The sequence below is a fragment of the Dama dama genome, chromosome 9 (genome assembly GCF_033118175.1).
Source record: "Dama dama isolate Ldn47 chromosome 9, ASM3311817v1, whole genome shotgun sequence".
Taxonomy (NCBI): domain Eukaryota; kingdom Metazoa; phylum Chordata; class Mammalia; order Artiodactyla; family Cervidae; genus Dama; species Dama dama.
This window is the reverse complement of record NC_083689.1, coordinates 29707618-29726222: the sequence shown is the minus strand read 5'-3', so window position 1 is coordinate 29726222 and position 18605 is coordinate 29707618. Positions and strand designations below refer to the sequence as shown.

Genomic DNA, 18605 nt, shown 5'->3' with positions numbered 1-18605 from the left:
TGGGAGCTCCTTTAACTTGTATATTCTTGGTCCCACTTCAGACCTACTGAATGACAATCTGGAGGGTGCATGAGAATGATGGAGCCATTGCCAGCCCATAAAATACCTTTTGTAAAAATTTAGAAAAAATTTGAAATGCCTCAGGGTATGTGCCTTGGTAGTAGAAAGCAACAAGCTAGATATATGCTCTGACTTAGCCCTTTAGCCAAAGGCTTTTGTGCAGTGTACAACTTGCACAACCTTACTTGGTGGCTATGTCTGTTACTTGAAAAGTTACCCCAGTAATTGTAGTGGTGATTACCTATCTGTGGGCTGGCCTCTGCTCTACCTTGCTGTTCTAATGATTGAAGAAGTTGAAGTGCAGGGGAGCATTTATGCTACAGAAAGCCTCATAGCCAGTGGCAGAGACTAGAGGAAGCTTAGAGATACCTTTCTAAGTGGCTCTACACACACCAACTTTCACCAGCTGAGTAAGGGAGCTGCAACTCGGGGTACTGATCTGTGACGCCTGAATTGTCATAGTAAGCAAATGAACGACTCACTATTTGACCCTTCAAGGTATTGGGAGTGGGCAGGGAAGTGGGAAAATGTAGCACATGCTTTGTTACATGTCTGCTTGTTACATGGGCTTGGGAGAGGCAGTAACTTAAAAGCAGAACATGGGGTCCCTAAAGTGAGGGTGAAGGGAGGGACTCACCTTCTTAAAAGAAAGGCTGCAGAAAAAGCCAAGCTTCCAGATTTACTAATCTGCCCAGCATTCTGTCCCGTTTGCTTTTATCTGGGTCCAGACTAAGGCAGACCATGATTTCTGGTGTTTAGTGTTGCCACTGCAAATGCAAACATCTCTGATTTACATTACTTATTTATCAAGATTGTTCTCAACGTAGTGACCAATAGCAGATCCTTTTTAATGGACCTTTAACATTTATATTAATAGTATACAAAGAGAAAACTTTGATTTAACAACCATTTGCTGAGTGTCTCCACCTTGTGTGCAACTGCAGAGTTTGGTGCTGGGAGCAGGAAGATGAGGTGGTACCAGCTCCTGGTGGCAGGAAGGTGCTCACAGCTCCCAGGGAAGGCACTGGGTGGACAGAGGTCGATACAGAGGTCGGGGAGTTTCTTGTCTACACTACTGTATGCCTTGGGTGTCCAGAGGATTAGAAAAGCAGGGACAGTGTTATGACCAAATATTCAGTTGCTAAGTGTCTTCGGTTCCTCTCGCCTATAATCACCAAGCCCAGTGATTATTAACAAATCATACTCGTCACTGTAATAGATATTTAGTAGTTTGTTGCTTGGGAATAGGACATCGAGTTGAAATCATTTCCTTCATTCATTGATGCCCAAATATTGCAATACTGGCATAAGGAATATAAACAATTAAGCAAGACCAGGAGTTTGGGTTAGATCTCTGAGAGGGGGAAATAATGACACCCCAAATGATTTATTTACTGTATTCACATAATCACAAATGCCTAGTGAATGCTGATTTCACGTGAAGGCCGCAGGCATAATGCATCATGCATTAAATGCATGAGCATTTCTTTAGAGCTGCTTAGCTGAAGTTTATCACGATCACTCAGCCATTGCCTAGCAACTCACGAGGGCTATCAAAGAGCTCTTTGTCCTTGGTCCTGGCAAAAGCAGTCCCTCACAGATCTCCTTATCAGTGTTAGAACATTTATCAGGAAAAAATACTTCCATTGAACCAGAGAATCCTACAAATTTAAAGATATCCCCTTTCTGTTTTGTCCCTTCTTCCAAATAGTGTAGGAAATTGTTTCCTGAAGTAACTCGTTAAAAGCCTCTATCTGTACTTTGATAAACATTTCAAAGGAATTTCCTCAAGATATCCTTTAGATCTCCTGTTGCTTTATAATCTGGACTAACATTTATAATCACAGACCTGAGCTAATGAAAGTCTGTCTTGCCCCAAATAAGTAAGGCAGACATTTCCACTCCCTTAGCTAGCAAGGGTCCTCATTTTAGGTAGACAGAATATTAACATGTTGGGCTTCCTGGTTTGAGTGTTCTTCTCATATCTTCAGAGAAACAAAGAATGGTATGGTTGCTCCATCCAGTTGGAAAATAGTCCTGAATATTATGTTGGAAAGAGGAACTGTGCTTATTGACTCATTCAAGAGACATTTATTTAGCATCCTTCATGTCCTGGGCACTGCAGTGACAAAAGTAGGCACCGACTCTCATGGGGCTGTGAGAATTCTTTTTTTTTTTTTTTTTTTTTGAGAATTCTTATATTACACTGGATGGAGTAGGGAGCGGGGAGTGGTCTTTCATCTGCATTCTCTTCTGTACTTCTCTGGAATTCATCTCCCTCAGGTGCCAGTGATTTAGTTTAAGACCTTGTCATTTTTTCCACTGTTAACCCAGGAGGAAGCTCATACTCCATAGCATGGCATCCTTGGCTCTTCCTTTTGTGCCCACTGCCTGGCTGCCTCCCTGTCTTTCCTGCTTTTCCCAGCACCAATTTCAGCCATCCCCAACACTTCTGAAGGATAGACTCATACTTCTTAGGGCCTGAGCCTTGCACCACCATTCCATTAACCTGGGACCCTCCTCCACCTTCACAAGCTACTTCCTTCCCTGATCATGATCTCTAGGCCAGGATAGGATATGTCTTTCCTGGGGCCATTGTCACTCTAGAGTTGGAAATCTTTCTTGGAGAACCTGTCATGAGCAAGCCAGCAGTGTCTAGACTCCTTGAATATTTATTGAGCTGAATTCTCTTTTCTGTCTTTGACAAACAAGGAAACAAAAAGGTGTCTTATAGGACTTCAGCAAGATTGGCAAAGAGTAAGATGAGATCAATGGAAATAATTAGGGCATAAAACACACACTCACATACAACACCCAGCCACCTACCTTACCCCATAAAAGAGTTAAAGCAAACTTACAATTCCCTACCCTGGAGAGAGTTTCATTGTAGGGTTAGCCTTATATGGAGGGCGCATCAGTGTCCATACACTAACTGTGACCTAGAACAGCACTTACCCCAGGGCTAATGCCTGCATTGCATCAGCCTTACAGATTTAAATTTCACAGCGATTTATTTCTTAGGCTTCTAACAGGTATGCTTTCTAAAATACTAATTATCTAGAGACGACAACCCCTCAGTAATAATAAATTTATTTTATCCCCTTCTGACTATAAGATGAAGCAAAAGATAACAGAAGGGCACAGAGGTCTGAAGGGGAGGAATAGCAATAGGAGAAAAAGGTGAAGCAAGAGGGAAAAAGACAGTTTCATGTGTTTTTCCTAGAGTTGCCACCGGAACGAGACATGCTTTATATTTGTCTCCAAATAGATCTGGCATTAATATCTGCAAAATGATGACTGACTGTTACTAGTGATAGAGAAAAAGAAAAGGAATTGAATTTTCAGAGGGAGTTGGTAATAGAATTGTTTAAAATTTACTTGCCAAAAAAGACTTCTTTGCAGCCCTAAAATAAAAGTTATTTAAATGTAAGCTTGGCTCTGTTGAAATATTCTCATATGATTAGAGAAAGAAGTGAGAAAGATTAGAGATTAGAAAGAAAGATTAGAGAAAGATAGGTGATCTCTAGAATTACCTGATTCTCCAGAAATGAAATGATGGGTAAATTATGTGAAAAAAAGCTTATCTTTGCTATGGATCTCCTTGCTATATCAGGGGCCTTGTTACATTTATGAAAATTACCTTTAAAAAGTTGATTTTAACTGATGGTTATGCTAACCAGCTGGACCAACCTATTACAGAGGAGGAAATAGATATTAAAAAAAAGGATCACTTTATTCTGTTTTGCCAATCTGCCATGGAGTCATTTTTCTTAACATGCTCTAGTTGAGAATGTGCTAATTAATATGTAAATCATGATAATCTCTAATGTGAAAAAGCAACACATACTTTTTGATCTAGAGTGTATTCCATTCCATTTTAACTGCATTTTATGAAGTGTTGTGTAAAAAATCTGTTAAGTAGCTGATAAACTAAATCATGTAAATGGCTATATCACTACCTCCCCCAAACTCCTACCCCAGAAAAACAGTGTCAAAACTCAGGATTAATTTTCAGGGTGATTTTCAGATTATCCAGATATTCACTGAGCTTCCACTTCTCTAAAATCCTCAGTGGGATTTGCCCAGGTAGCTCCAATGGCCAGGGTTGTCTGGATCTCTATGAGGCAAGTGTTTCATTTTACCTGCTGTAACACAGGAGTCCTGGTTCATGACCAGAACCTGAACTTGAATTAGAGAATGAAACAGGTTACCTTTGTGGGTACTTCTTTCAAGTTTGCAAAACAAACTTTAGATTTGCAGCCTCTTTCTAAGTGGTTTGGTCCTCAGTCCATTTGTTGCTTCTGCCTAGTAATTGTGAGTTAGAACACTAGCTTAGACTTTGGGACTGTTTTAGCGTGCTTGGAGAGTAGAGCATTTGCAATCCCATCTCTGTTTTTCAAAAGAGATTTGCAAGAAAGATCAAATATTTGTGAGCTCAAGGAAAAAAAAAAAATCATAGTAGACCAAAATTTTACATCCTATTCTATGGGGAACACTTAAACCCCAGTTGGCATCTAACAGGCCTGCTCGCCTTTCTTCAGCCAGCAGTCCAGGCTGAAATAACAGTCTGTTGTCAATTCCAGCGAGACACAATGAGGCCTGTGCTTTTTCATGCCTGCTTAACGGTCTTTACCCTGCGGAAGACTTTCAGATGGAGAAAATCAGGAAGAGTGAAAAGTGGAGTTATTTCAGTAGAAATGACTGGCCACCAATTAACCATGTTCACCTTAGGGTTTGGAACTGCTTCTGTATTAAGGTTCAGGCCATGGTAACTTTTCTCCTAATCAATTTAAGAGCAAAAACTGTAATACAAAACATGGCCTTGTCAGCCTCCTTAGTGCAAGCAGAATTCGCATTCTGGAATAGTCGGAGTGGGAGTGGGCTGGGTCTTAACATGTTTTCACTTGGTCAGAGGCCAGCAGTCGCTGGTTCACTCCTAATTATAACTCATTCTTATTGCCTCTCAATACAGAGAGCATTTCTTTCAGTTGTGAAGTACTGTGACTTACAAGAAAGAGGCCCCTATGGTATTTCGAATACGAATTTACAAAGGAGACTTCCATTTATCTGAAATAAAACCTGGTTTTATTTTTTGCTACTTTGGATTTTCTCTCTGTTAATTTTAGGCATTTGTTCACTGGTGACTGACTCTAAAGTTTCTCTGTTTCCAGACTAAGAGTTAAATACCAGCATATGGGTTCTCAATAATCAATCACTTAGACAACAGCCATGAGTAACATCATTTGTGATATCCTGCCTGTACTGGATTAAATGTTTAAAGAGGAATTTGGCGGCACAGATTAGTATATCTTTCTGTCTTGCACAGTGTATTTTCAAAATATTTTAAGATTATGTTTGTTTGTTCCAGGGGGAGATTTTCTTTATGTAAAATTATTTAACCACCTTTTTCTTACTTTATCTTTCTACGCTTTGCCTACTTTTCTGTAAAAAATAAAAAATGGGGAAGGGAGGAAGGTGCTGAGGGCTAAATCATATAGTGTTTCTGATAAATTTTGCCTTCAATAGACAGAGCCCTTGGGCTTCTTCTCTGCTTTCTCCTCCTAAGGAAGAAAAATCAGTATAACAAAGATGTTTTATTCCTTCTCCTTTATGATGCTATAGAGTATAGTCCTGGGATTATTTTAATGTTATGATGGTATGATATATGATATAATGTATGATGAACTGCTGTGTATAAGTGGATTTTAAGTTTTAGATCATCCCTGCTCACTGCTACCTGTGCTAACTCAGGTTTGATGTGGTGACCTTGGTCCTGGTCTCTGACTTATCATCCAAGGCGCCCGCCCTCCCAGCCTCTCACTCAGCCTTGCCCGTGTGCCTCCTTTCAGGTGTTCACTGTGACAGCGTGTGTGCCGAGGGGCGCTGGGGCCCCAACTGCTCCCTTCCCTGCTACTGTAAAAACGGGGCTTCCTGCTCCCCCGATGACGGCATCTGCGAGTGTGCGCCAGGGTTCCGAGGCACCACTTGTCAGAGAAGTAAGTGTCTTGTTAGCCGGCACTTCCCATCTTCCCTTCTCAGATCAGGTGTACAAAATTATCATCTCTCAGTTCATAGAGATGATCTGTTGCAGTCGAGGGCAGAGAGGAGTGATATAGGTCATCCTGTCCTTTATAGAGCTGTCCTTGCTCCGTAGCCCTGCCCCAAAGGCTTCATTTTCTCCATCCCTCAGGACTAACCTAACAGATGGGGCTCTAGCCATTTCTTCTCAGTAATGATTTCATTGCCTCACTGGCACCATCGTCAGTTTCTTGATCCTGCCTTAAACCTTGCAAATGGTGTTCCAGAAATCCATTGACCTGTAACTATTTTATTCAGCCATTTTGGCATTGGCCTTAGCTCAATTACCAGAAGTCAACATCAGCCAAACCTAGCGGCAAATTACACATCCTGCTAGTAGTCTGAAAGCCAGTGCTCTGGGGAAAATAGGATTGCAGAGTTAAAAATGGGGACTGATGACATGGGTCAATAGAATTTTTTTTTTTTTTGCAAGAGTAAATTTTTTTTTCAATAGAATTTTTGAGTTAGAGAGCATGAATCCATAAGATTCCCCTAAGTCTTTTAGTAAATGTAATATAAAAATGAATATATGACTAATTATAAGATACATTTATTCTATTTTTTAATTATTAGTTTTTTACTAAGAGTTCTATGCTGTCTTTCTATACTTAAATCCAAATAATGTCTTGTGAAGAATCTAATTATGAAGCATTTTGCTTTTTCACTTTTCAATCACCATCAACCTGAATCATTTTGAGGAGAGACAATCTTTTAATTCTGACTGTAGATCTATTTATTGCCAGTAATGACTCTTAAAGAATAAAGGATTAACATGTGAGTATTTATTTGGGCCTTGTTAGTATTTAGAATTTTCATTCTCTCATTTATTTGCTCAACAAAAATTCTTCAGGCCCCTGCTCTATGTCAAGCTTCAGGCTAATTGGGGCCATAAATGGGAAAATAAAGAGAACTAAGACATTTGCTTGCCCTCAAGCAATTCAGAGCTTGCTAGCTTCTTTTCATTATTAAAAACTGCCCTTATTCCTTTTGTCGTTGATTGATACTTGGAAAATTCTCAGTATCACTAAAAATAATTTTTTTGTATCCCAAACTTGAACCAGATCCTTGTGTGGAATAGGAGAGAAACATGTCTCAGGGAAGATGACTATTTCCTTTCTGTTTTCAGTCTGCTCCCCCGGTTTTTATGGGCATCGCTGCAGCCAGACGTGCCCGCAGTGTGTGCACAGCAGTGGGCCCTGCCACCACATCACAGGCCTGTGTGACTGCTTGCCTGGCTTCACAGGCGCCCTCTGCAATGAAGGTAGGGTGCGCAGACTTTGGCAGAAATATGTGGTGGTGAGCACACCCCATGCAGTCTGTCCTCAGGCTTCCCAAAGGACACATTTGCAGCTCGCGGCGGCTCCTGGTATGCTGTGTCTGCAGCTTCTGTAAATATGGCTTTGAGCTTTGGGAAAGCTGGCTTGCCAGTCCAGCACAATCTCTTTATTCTCTGAGCCCTGCTACTCTTCCGTTTTAATTGGAAACAGCCTTCCATGAAAAATCAATATGAGGAAGGATTTTGATTCCCTGAGCGAGAAGCCAGTGGAGATTTCTAAAAGTGTGGAGATGTCTCCTGATTTGTGATGCCTTAATGGGGGTCTTTGGCTTCAGATGTTTGCAAAAATGAACCCATTTAGGATGAGGGATGCTCTTGAGTAGAAGCACCTTACCAGAGGGACAGCTGGGGTTGATGACCTTTAAAGTCGTTTCCTATCCTAAGAGTCTAGGCTTCTGTGAGAAGAGATGTAATTATGAGTTTCTGACCTATAACTTATTCACAGTGTGTCCCAGTGGCAGATTTGGGAAAAACTGTGCAGGAATTTGTACCTGTACCAACAATGGAACCTGTAACCCCATTGACAGATCTTGTCAGTGTTACCCAGGGTGGATCGGCAGTGACTGCTCTCAACGTAAGTCTTGTTTGGGAACAGCTGGTCAGCCATGTATTTCCATTTGTTTTCAATTTCTTTAGGATCAAAATATGAGTATTTAAATAATCAAGAAATAATATATGAATAGTTAGAAGATTTTTTTTTTTAATTTTTAAATAGCTTTTCCCCCCTCGTTAGAGTTCTATGTAACGATCCTGTATTTAAATCTAACTGATGCCTTGGAAAGAACCTAAATAGGTAGCACTTTGCTTACTCACTAAAATGATTTTCCTTTGCAAAATGAGGGTCTTGTACTCAGAAGCCATTCAAAGATTCATTCCAGACTTCAAGTGTCAGCTATTGTTTTCCCTTTTCTCTTGGGCAAAAATGGTACAAACAATTATGGAAGAAATTTTTTTCTTTTTTAAAATTACTTCACATTTGTTTATTATCTTTTGGGGGCCATGTTCCCTACTGGATAACCATATAGAAATTGTAAGCATTCCTTCTTTTAAGTAGTTATGTTCTTGAAGCATTGGTATGAGTATAAAGCAAATCATTTTACCCCATAATCTTAACGTTACTTTATCTGAGGTTCTCATTGCTCTTTGATAGGCGATGACCCCTAATAATTTAGTTTGATTATGTTCTGTTTCTTCCAATTAAGAGTTTTTATAGTAAATCTGTTCTCACATGCAAATAGGAACCTTCATGTTTAAAACAAGCCTCTAGGGACAGCTCTAGAGTGGAGTTGACAAGTACAGGTTTAGAGATCACAGACAAGAATTATGTGACCTTGAGTACTTCTCTCAAGTCAAACCATTTTGCCTATCTAATCTCTACTCTAATGTCCTCCCCTCAGAGATACCTTCCATAAAGGAATAGCTCCCATCATTCTTGTCCCCATTCCCCTATTTTATTTTTTCTTATAGTCCTTACTGCCCTATGTTTTTGGCTGACTGGCTGGGTGACTAGCTGGCTGGGTGGCTGGCTGATTGGTTTGCCTGCCTCTCCTACAAAAATATAAGCTTTCAGAGGGTGCTGTGGACCTTGCCTTGTTCTCTGCCATCTCCCCTGGATCTCGCACAGTGCTGGGCATATCTAGGTTTGTTAAATAACCAGCTCTGTAAACGTGGGATGATGTTTTCTCTGCCCACCTCGGTCTGCAGCATGTGAATGAATATCATGTCATAATGATGGCCGCTGTGGCCGTCAGCATCGCCATCTGGGTTTGAGCCTGTGTGGAGCACGGGCGTTCTCAGTCCTGGTGCCCGCTGCTCACCCGTCCACTGGAGAAGCCGAGTCAGGAGGGCGGGATCCTCTCGGTGGGGTGCTGGCCTGGGGACCCGCACTGAACTCTCCACGCCCTGCTGTGCTTTCAGCCTGCCCCCCTGCGCACTGGGGCCCGAACTGCATCCACACGTGCAACTGCCACAACGGGGCCTTCTGCAGCGCCTACGACGGGGAATGCAAATGCACTCCAGGCTGGACGGGGCTCTACTGCACGCAGAGTAAGCGGCACGCCTTCCGAGGCTCACCAGAAGTCGGGGCGGGGGGCACTCCTGGGGACGTGGCCCTACGCTGCACGTGGATGAGCGGAGCTCACCGGCCTTCCTGGCGTTGGAGGGTTTCTTCACCCAGTGACGTCTAGACGTCTGAGTTCCTCTGGGTGGTCAAGAGCTGCCACGTTCCAGGCTTGCTGTCCCTGGGTCATATCAGGACGCTGAGGCGGAGCAGTGCTGGGAGCAGTCTTTCTCTTCTCTCCTTTCACCAGACCCCATTTATATGGCTCAATTGTTCTAGTAGCACAAAGGTTAAGATAAGTGACACTGATTAGAAACGAAGTGAAGATAGCAAGCCTCACTGCCTGACCTAATGTGTGCTCTGGGAGAAGACCGGTTCAGAGGTTCTAGAATTTTAGTGAGCTTCAGAGTCACCCGGCTGACTGGACAAGCACGACTGCTGGCCCTGCTCCCAGAGGGTCTGATTCACTTGGTCTGGGTGGCACCTGAGAATTCACAATTGCTAACACCCTTCCAGGGGGTGATATCAGTCAGGGATCATGCTTCAAGAACCACTCATTCTTTCTTCCATTTTATATCCCATAATGTCCTCACCATCTCGTCTTCTATGAGACTTTTAGCATTATAGGGTATAATGTACAAAGGAATTCACAGCTCAGTGCTGTGGGAAAAAAAAAAAAAAGACTTATCTCTGCCCTTTTGTCTGCAATGGAATAAAGGAGGCAAGACAAGAAAGCATGCATTATGGTGATCATTGATAAGAATATATAATTTCAAATCACTAAAATGAGCTGAAAGCTGGGTCAGAAGTTAAGCAATTCTTATTTAATACTAATTAGAGAACACAATTAGAGAATACGTTGAACATGTCTTTGGGAAGTTTCTAGATGGTGATGTAGACCTTGAGCTGTGATTTGAAAGGAAGCATTGGCAAGGAGGGAGGGTGTCTCAAGCATATTCTGCCACGACAGTATATATAGAAAGTTTTTCAGCTCTTCAGGGAAAAGTACTTAAAACTTATTGTGTGTAATTCTAAAATTGGGACCTGCTTCAATCAGAGGGCCTTTTAAAGTAAAAGCACAACTCAGTGGGAGGCATGTGGGGTCTGGAACTTGACCCTGGCCATCCTGCCATTTGCTGGCTGTGTCATGTGGGCACAATTCCCTTCTATAGAGGGAGAATATCCTTGTGTTTCTGGGCAACTGTAGAGATTTCATGAGAAGATGTAGGAAGAGAATCTGGCACAGGGTAGGTGCTAAATAGATATGTAGCAATGATGTCACTTGCTGGCATCCTTACTCTGCCTCTGTTTCTTGAAACATGAACTTTCATTAAAACCACTATAAGAAAAAGCACATGTGATGCATGGAAACAGCCTGCATTGAAGCTTTCATGATGGCAGAGAGCCCTGAGCTCTCCTGCAGGGCCACTCTGGTCCAGGAGAGCCAGTAGGGCTTGTGCATGTCCTCAGTCCAATGGTTTGTGTCTTGAAATTGTGCAGCAGTAAGAAGGCTCATTGCTTTTTTTTTTTTAACAATGCACCTATGAAGTACAGTTGTTGTTTTTTTTAAGTTCAGAATTCTACTACACATCTTTGCAGAAGAAGATGCTATTATCTAAATTAGTAGCAGATAACAGAAGACAGGCCTAGTAGCAGACTTGGAGACATTCTGTATTGCAAGTAGAAGCATCTAGGCAATTTTGGCATAAAGTGCTCAGTTCAGTTCATGGAATTTGAGTCCAAGATTCTAATAGTTGAGTGAAAAAAAAAAAAAAAACACTAAAAGAAATGTTCCCAGACATCCATGGGGTTGATGGGATGCTTTTTTTAGAAGACACCAAACCTTTTGTGTGTTACCTGAAAAGAAATAATGCAAATGAACTTACTTACAAAGCAGAAAGTGACTCAAAGACTTAGGGAATGAACTTACATTTGCTGACGGGAAGGGATAGTTAGGGAGTTTGGGATGGACATGTACACACTGCTGTATTTAAAATGGATAACCAACAAGAACCTACTGTATAGCACATGGAAATCTGCCCAAGGTTATGTGGCAACCTGGATGGGAGGGGAGTTTGAGGGAGAGTGGATACATAGATGTGTATGACTGGGTCCCTTTGCGGTTCACCTGAAACTCTCACAACACTGGTAATCGGCTGTACCCCAGTACAATGTAAATGGTTTATAAAAAAACAAAAGAAGAAGAAGACAGCAGCCTGCCTCCTGGGATACACGTGATGGTTAAACTGCCCCAGGTATGGAACTGTTCTGCCTTCTGCCCATCAAGCTTCCTCCAAAGAGTCCAATTTGGGACTTCACAAAAGCTGTTGTAAGAAGCTTTGATTGCATTACTGTCTTTATTCTCTCTCTACTGGCTCAGCATCCTTCAGATTCAGACACGTTGGAGGCAGAGCTGAGTTTCTCCTTGATGGCCTCTTGACTCTGCTGTCCCTTCTCGCGCAGGATGTCCCCTGGGCTTCTATGGAAAGGACTGCGCCTTGGTGTGCGAGTGTCAGAACGGAGCCGACTGCGACCACATCTCCGGGCAGTGTACCTGCCGCACGGGCTTCATGGGGAAGCGCTGCGAGCAGAGTGAGTGTGAGCACGCAGCATCCCTGGGCGCTGCTGTTTCCCGAGAGCCAGCGTTCCTACGCAGCTGGCGATGTGATGGCAGGACCCACAGCTCGGAGGGCGTTTGAGCTGCTGGTTGGGCACTTCCCAGCACAGTTGGCTTCCCCTCCCAGAGACCCGGCCGCCTTGGGGTTCTTTCTGGCTGTCTTTGTCCTCAGAATTCTTCTGAGGAACTGATCAGCGATCTGGGTGGAGGGGGTGTGGCTACGAGGATGAAGACAGTACTCAAGTTTTCCGTCTGTTCATCCTGGCTCTCGCTTCCTCCCCTTCTTATTTTTGGAACGTGGCTGCTCAGAGCTTTAAAAGAGCCAGTCAAGTTTTCTTCATGGCAGAGGCAGAACCTGATCTCACGATGGAGGAATGTGCATACAGGGGGGCTGGGCGCCCAGGTGTGTGTGTTAGTTATTCAATCGTGTCCTGCTTTTTGTGACCCCGTGGATGTAGCCCACCAGGCTCCTCTGTCCGTGGAATTCTCCCAGCAAGAATATCGGAGTGGGTTGCCATGCCCTCCTCCAGGGGATCTTCCTGACCCAGGGATCGAGCCTGGGTCTTCTGCATTAGCAGATGGATTCTTTACCATCTGAGCCACCAAAGGAACCCACAGGAGCCCAAGAGGAGTGTGCATTCACAGGGGCTGGGAACCCGGAGCCAGATCCACTATAGGGGTGGGCATGAGTCTGTGCAAACATGGCCACACTTTTGACAACCTTCTCTTGATAGTGTTTTTATACTGTTTCCACTAACTACGCCTCATCTTAATCTTAACAGCCTTCCAGACAATGTATTGCCGTCATTTTTTTGTTCTTGTTGTAAAAAATCCCACTCAGGGAGAGTATGCTCTGTAGGAATTCCCCATCCTTATGTTCCCATTTCTATCCCACCAGCTATGCAACTGCTCCAGGGCTGTAAGAACATTAGCCTTAGACTTAGCGTTTCAGAGGAGTTTATCATTCCTTTCTCTGTGACTTTCATTCAGAGTTCCTATTGAATAAATCAGGTCTTAGAGCTTCTGAGGCTCACTCTCTTATCATAAATGACAGGAAAGGTGCAGGACACTTCCTGCTTGCAGAGGGCGTGCTCTTGAGAAAGACGGACGAACGATTACATGGCTGTAGGGGCATTGTTGCCTGGAAAGGTTGGCAGGGCTTTGGCAATAAAGCATCATGTTCCCTCCATCAGGCTCCCTCCCCACATCCTCATATCACCACTGGACAGCCAGGTTGTCTCAGTCTTATTTGCTAAACTCTAGAATCGTGGTCGTACAAAGTTGCTGTAGTGGTGTCTGACTCTTTGCAACCCTATGGGCTGTAACCTGCCAGGCTCCTCTGCCCATGGGATTCTCAAGGCAAGAATACTGGAGTGGATTGCCGTTTCCTTATCCAAGGGATCTTCCTGACCCAGGGATCAAGCATGCATCTCTGTCTCTGGCAAGCAGGTTCTTTACCACGGGCACCACCTAGGAAGCCCAAACCCTGAACTCTAGGATATATTTGCATATCCTTGTGTCTAGTAAATACCAAGAGTGATAGTCAGGAATCAGCCTGGACAAAGATGGCCTCGTTTTAGTTTCGCACTGCTAGTTCATTTAACCATGAAACAGGTACTTAGTCTCACAGTTGCCTTCACACCACTATGTATATGCAATATAATTAAGTGTGTACATGTCTAAACATGTGTAGTAAGTAAGTGAAAGTCGCTCAGTTGTGTCCAACTCTTTGCGACCTCTTGGAATTCTCTAGGCCAGAATACTGGAGTGGGTAGCCTTTCCCTTCTCCAGGGGATCTTCCCAACCCAGGGATCGAACCCAGGTCTCCTGCATTGCAGGTGGATTCTTTACCATCTGAGCCACCAGGGAAACCCCCCTAAACACATATACACATGTATATATACCTGGAAACCAGAATAGGCTCTAAGCTGACTTTCACTTAAATGCTAGACTATTTATAGTCTTATTAAATAAGCACATCTTAAAGTACTTCCATGATTACTCTGAACATCAAATTAAAACGTCCCAGTTTTTGGAGATGTCTCCTAATGCTCGTATGTAAACAGAAACCCTGTGTATGACAGAGAACTCTGATAATAATTGTGCATCGCCCCCTGCTGCTCCTTTTACAAAAAGCATCTGTATTTTGTCACGATGATTTTTACCTTTAACATGCCTAGTCTATTCTTTGAAATTCATGCCTAACTCTTACACAACTATATCATAAAAATCCCATTATTTTAGTGTCTCAGACTTCAACCTGTAAATCCAAATTTTGAGGTTTCTGTGGTAAATGAGGGCTTCCCTGGTGGCTCAGAGGGTAAAGAATCTGCCTGTAGTGTGGGAGACCTCAGTGGGATCCCTAGGTTGGAAAGATTCCCCCAGAGGAGGGTTTGGCAACCCACTCCAGTGTTCTTGCCTGGAGAATCCCCATGTTCAGAGAAGACCATGGAGTACTGAAGAGTCGGACATGACTGAGCGACCAAGCACATACATGGTAAATGAAGTTCTTACCTAGAAAATTAACAAACTTGTCTCCTCCCTCTTTCCCTGTTCCCAGCTAATCCAAGGCAGAATATGCCTTCAGGCAGATCTTAAAGCTTACAGTAAAATATACATCTTCCCAGGGAAGCATCTCTAGTTTATATTTTTCAGTGTAGTCCCCTTTTATCCCATAGTTTTGCCTGGCGGCATCATCTCAGTTTGCCCTTAATAATGATCTTCATCAGTTCTATTGGGATTCCTCAGACTCTCTACAAACCTCCATCAAGGAGGAGGATACGTAGACTCTGGAAGAGCCAAGAGCTGTGATGAGAGTCTCAGTCTGCAGTCGGTTGCCGCCTGGCCTCTAGAGTCCCAGCGTGACTCAGGGAATGCCAGCCAACTTTGGGCCCCCCGGATGGTTTGGGTCTCCCTGGACAGGGATCCCCTGAAAGGGCTGACCTCCAGGCTCACCATATCATACGGTGAGACCCTTACCCCAGGTTCCCAGGGCTGGAGAGCTACATTGGACTCTCATCTCCTTCTCAGAGTGCCCTGCAGGAACGTATGGCTATGGCTGTCGCCAGATATGTGACTGTCTGAACAACTCTACCTGTGACCACATCACCGGGACCTGTTACTGCAGCCCAGGATGGAAGGGGGCACGATGTGATCAAGGTAAGGATGCTAGTCAAGAATGATTGATCAGGTGAGGACACTGCAGCTCAAAGGAGTTGAGTGATTTGCCCGAGGTTACCTATGTTAATATCTATAGTAGAATATATTAGGGTTTCCAAAGCTCATGACTTTTCCACTGTGCCTTCAATTTTTTCAGCTTTATTGTTTTTTGGCCAGCTCAATACAACACATATGTAAAAAACAAAGAATACCACTTGATAAAATCTGACATATCTATACATCCATGAAGCTATCACCACAATAAAAATAATGAATGTATCGTCACCCCCCAAAATTTCCTTGTGCTGCTCCCTACCACCACTATCCTCTAGGTCTCAGGTGATAAGTGATCTACTTTCTGTCACTAGAGATTAGTTTGCATTTCTTAGAATTTCGTATACATGGAGCCATTCTCAACTCTTTTTCATCTGATGTTATTTACTCAGCGTAGTTGTTTTAAGATTGAACCATGTTGTTGTGTATCTCAATACTTCAATTCTTTCTGCTGCTGAATAATATTCTATTGCGTGGTTATACCATAATTTGTTTACCCATCTGCTCACCTGTTAATGGACATTTGGACTGCTTCCAGTTTGGGCTACTGCAGATAAAAACTACTGTGAACAATAGTGTTTCACGTATTTGTGGCATCATAGGGTTTCTTTTCTCTTGGGCTGGTTCTTAGGAGTAGAAGGATTGGGTTGTATGGTGGCTGCATGTTTAGCTTTTTAAGAAACTTGTGCCCGTGGTTCTTAACTAGGATGTGTGGCACAGTCATCTGGAAATATAATAACCATTATCAGTCCTATTTGGGCAATTCTGATTCTGGGATAGATGGCGCCCTTGACAAAGATGGTTCTGAAGCATGAGAGCTCCTAGTGCATGTGGTCTTAAACATATGGGCGATAAAGGCTTTAAAAAATTCATATAGAAATATCATAAAATTCACGTAAGTGGAGTTATCTTAAACTGTAAACTATGTGGGTATTTGTATTTAACTTTCTTTCATAAAGTCACTTTGACATGTTCATGATTTGTACTTGGCCATCATAAAAGTCTGACATTATATTCCACAGTCACATCATTGTTACAATGCATTGTGCATTGTGATCACACTGCATTGGCCTTGGTGCTCTTCCTTTCAAGCCAGGGTGTCTTATAAGAAGTTCCAGCATTTAGAATCATACGTTCATAGGGACACTTGAGCTGGAAGAACCTTCATGGAGGCCAGTTTCCTCTTTTACAGATGATGAAACTGCAGCCTAGGAGCTTAAGGGAAAGTTCAGAATGTACGAATCAGTTTTTTTTAGATGCCAGGTTTCTTGACTCTCAGCTCATATCACTTGTGTCTTCACTTGATGGAACTTGAGGGAGAACTATGTAAAGCAAAATTTTGAGTTTTAATAAGTAAGGTTTTAGGTGAGGTGATGTTACCTGGTATTGGGACAGACCTTTCTGTCATAGAAAACTGCATAGAATATATTTTCTAATGTAAAAGGCCTATTGAAATTAGGACCAGACAGATCCTGATCTTGGACTAGATTTATAATGGACTTATTCTTAATTGGAAGGAAAATTACTTTCCTCTTAGAAATGCTAAGGAGAGACATAATATTAAATTAGGGACTTGAGTTAGCTGTTCATAAGCTTAATGCTGGATAATAAATAAAAAACAATAAAAATTAGATAAATTGTTATCCCCAACTAATTTCTGGTCTAAGCATTTAATCAGAAATCTGGGAGATGCTCCCAAACCCTACTGTTGAATCTTTGGGTTCTCTTTTTTTTTTTTTGAGACTTAGAGAATCCTTCTTCTGGACACAGACAAACCAACAACATTCAAAAATGAGGAATGTTTGTTTTTCCTTCCTGCTCTGTTTTCAAAAGTTTCCAAATGAAAATTTCATGTACTGAAAATACCCAGGCTTCATTAGCACTGTGGGAGATTTTTTTAAATAGAGATCAAATACCTGTCTGGCACATTGTCATCCTTGCTCACATCTCTTTTCTTCCTTTTCTAGCTGGTGTCATCATAGTGGGGAATCTGAACAGCCTAAGCAGGACCAGTACAGCTCTCCCCGCTGATTCCTATCAGATCGGGGCCATTGCGGGCATCATCATTCTTGTCCTAGTTGTTCTATTCCTCCTGGCGTTGTTCATTATTTATAGACACAAGCAGAAGGGGAAGGAATCGAGCATGCCAGCAGTTACCTACACCCCCGCCATGAGGGTCATGAATGCAGACTATGCCATTTCAGGTGAGACTGGACTTGCTAGAGGCATTTCACTCCATGAGAAGTGAGGCTTCATCCTGGTTCTTTGAAACCGAGTGTTTGGCTGTGCTGTCAAATGTGTTGGTACTGTCAATTAGCCTTGAGCAGCTTTTATGTTTGGAGAAGATGCATTGTTAGGGATGTGTTTTATGTGTCAACAATGGTAAAATCATCACTGTTTTCTCCTATGAGAGATTTAAAATTGGGTTCATTATGTGGTTGCTTTAAATGTTGGGCATGTCCGCCTAGAAGGAGCTTTGCTGGATACCTGATCCCCAGCTGTTGTCATATGTGGGGGCCAGGGAGGGGAGAGGAAGAGATGGCCATAACTTCACCAAGGTCGTGGAGCAGATCAGAGAAAGAATCAGGTCTTCTGTCTTTGGCCTTGCGTTCTTCCCAGGTACCCTCCAGCCTGTCCTGGAGCCCATGTACATCATTAGCCACACAGCAACCAAGTTACATAAACAGTTTGGGGGGATTAGCAAGAACCAAGGCTGCTCTTTAATTAAACCCCTGAATCTTCCTTTTTGACACAAGACCCCATAAAAGTAAATCTTTAAGTGATGCATTCAATCTTCAGAAGATTCGTATAAGTGAAGAATTTTGAAACTTAAGGTATTTATTAATTTGGGGCAATCAGTGAAGGGTTTCAGGTTTATAAATAAAGTGATTCTGGGGGAATCCATAAAGTAGCTGATTTACTTAGTGGTTCATTTCTAGTGCAGAGTATTATCTGGACTTCCCTGGTGGTCCAGTGGCTAAGACTCCATGCTCCCAATGCAGGGGTCCTGACTTCAATCCCTGATCAGAGAACTAGATCCTACATGCCGCAACTAAAACCCGGCACAGTTAGATAGATGGATGGATGGATGGATGGATGGATGGATGGATAGGTAGGTAGGTAGGTAGATTGATTGATTGATAAATAGATAGAGAAATAGGAAGAAAGACTATTGTGTCAAGAGCTCAAGTGTTTAAACAGAGAGGAGAAAGTTATAGTGGAAGGAGCTTCAAAGCAATGCC

General features: G+C 42.7%; 1 protein-coding gene across 1 annotated transcript in view; it reads left to right on the top strand.

Moving 5' to 3' along the window:
* Positions 1 to 18605, top strand: part of MEGF10 (multiple EGF like domains 10) — a 130906-nt gene that overhangs the window by 99314 nt on the left and 12987 nt on the right. The window contains exons 13-19 of the mRNA XM_061150864.1: positions 5910 to 6056; positions 7265 to 7399; positions 7920 to 8048; positions 9392 to 9520; positions 11997 to 12125; positions 15181 to 15309; positions 17331 to 17567. Of these exons, the coding sequence (XP_061006847.1) occupies positions 5910 to 6056; positions 7265 to 7399; positions 7920 to 8048; positions 9392 to 9520; positions 11997 to 12125; positions 15181 to 15309; positions 17331 to 17567 (1035 nt within the window). The remainder of the gene's footprint in view (positions 1 to 5909; positions 6057 to 7264; positions 7400 to 7919; positions 8049 to 9391; positions 9521 to 11996; positions 12126 to 15180; positions 15310 to 17330; positions 17568 to 18605) is intronic.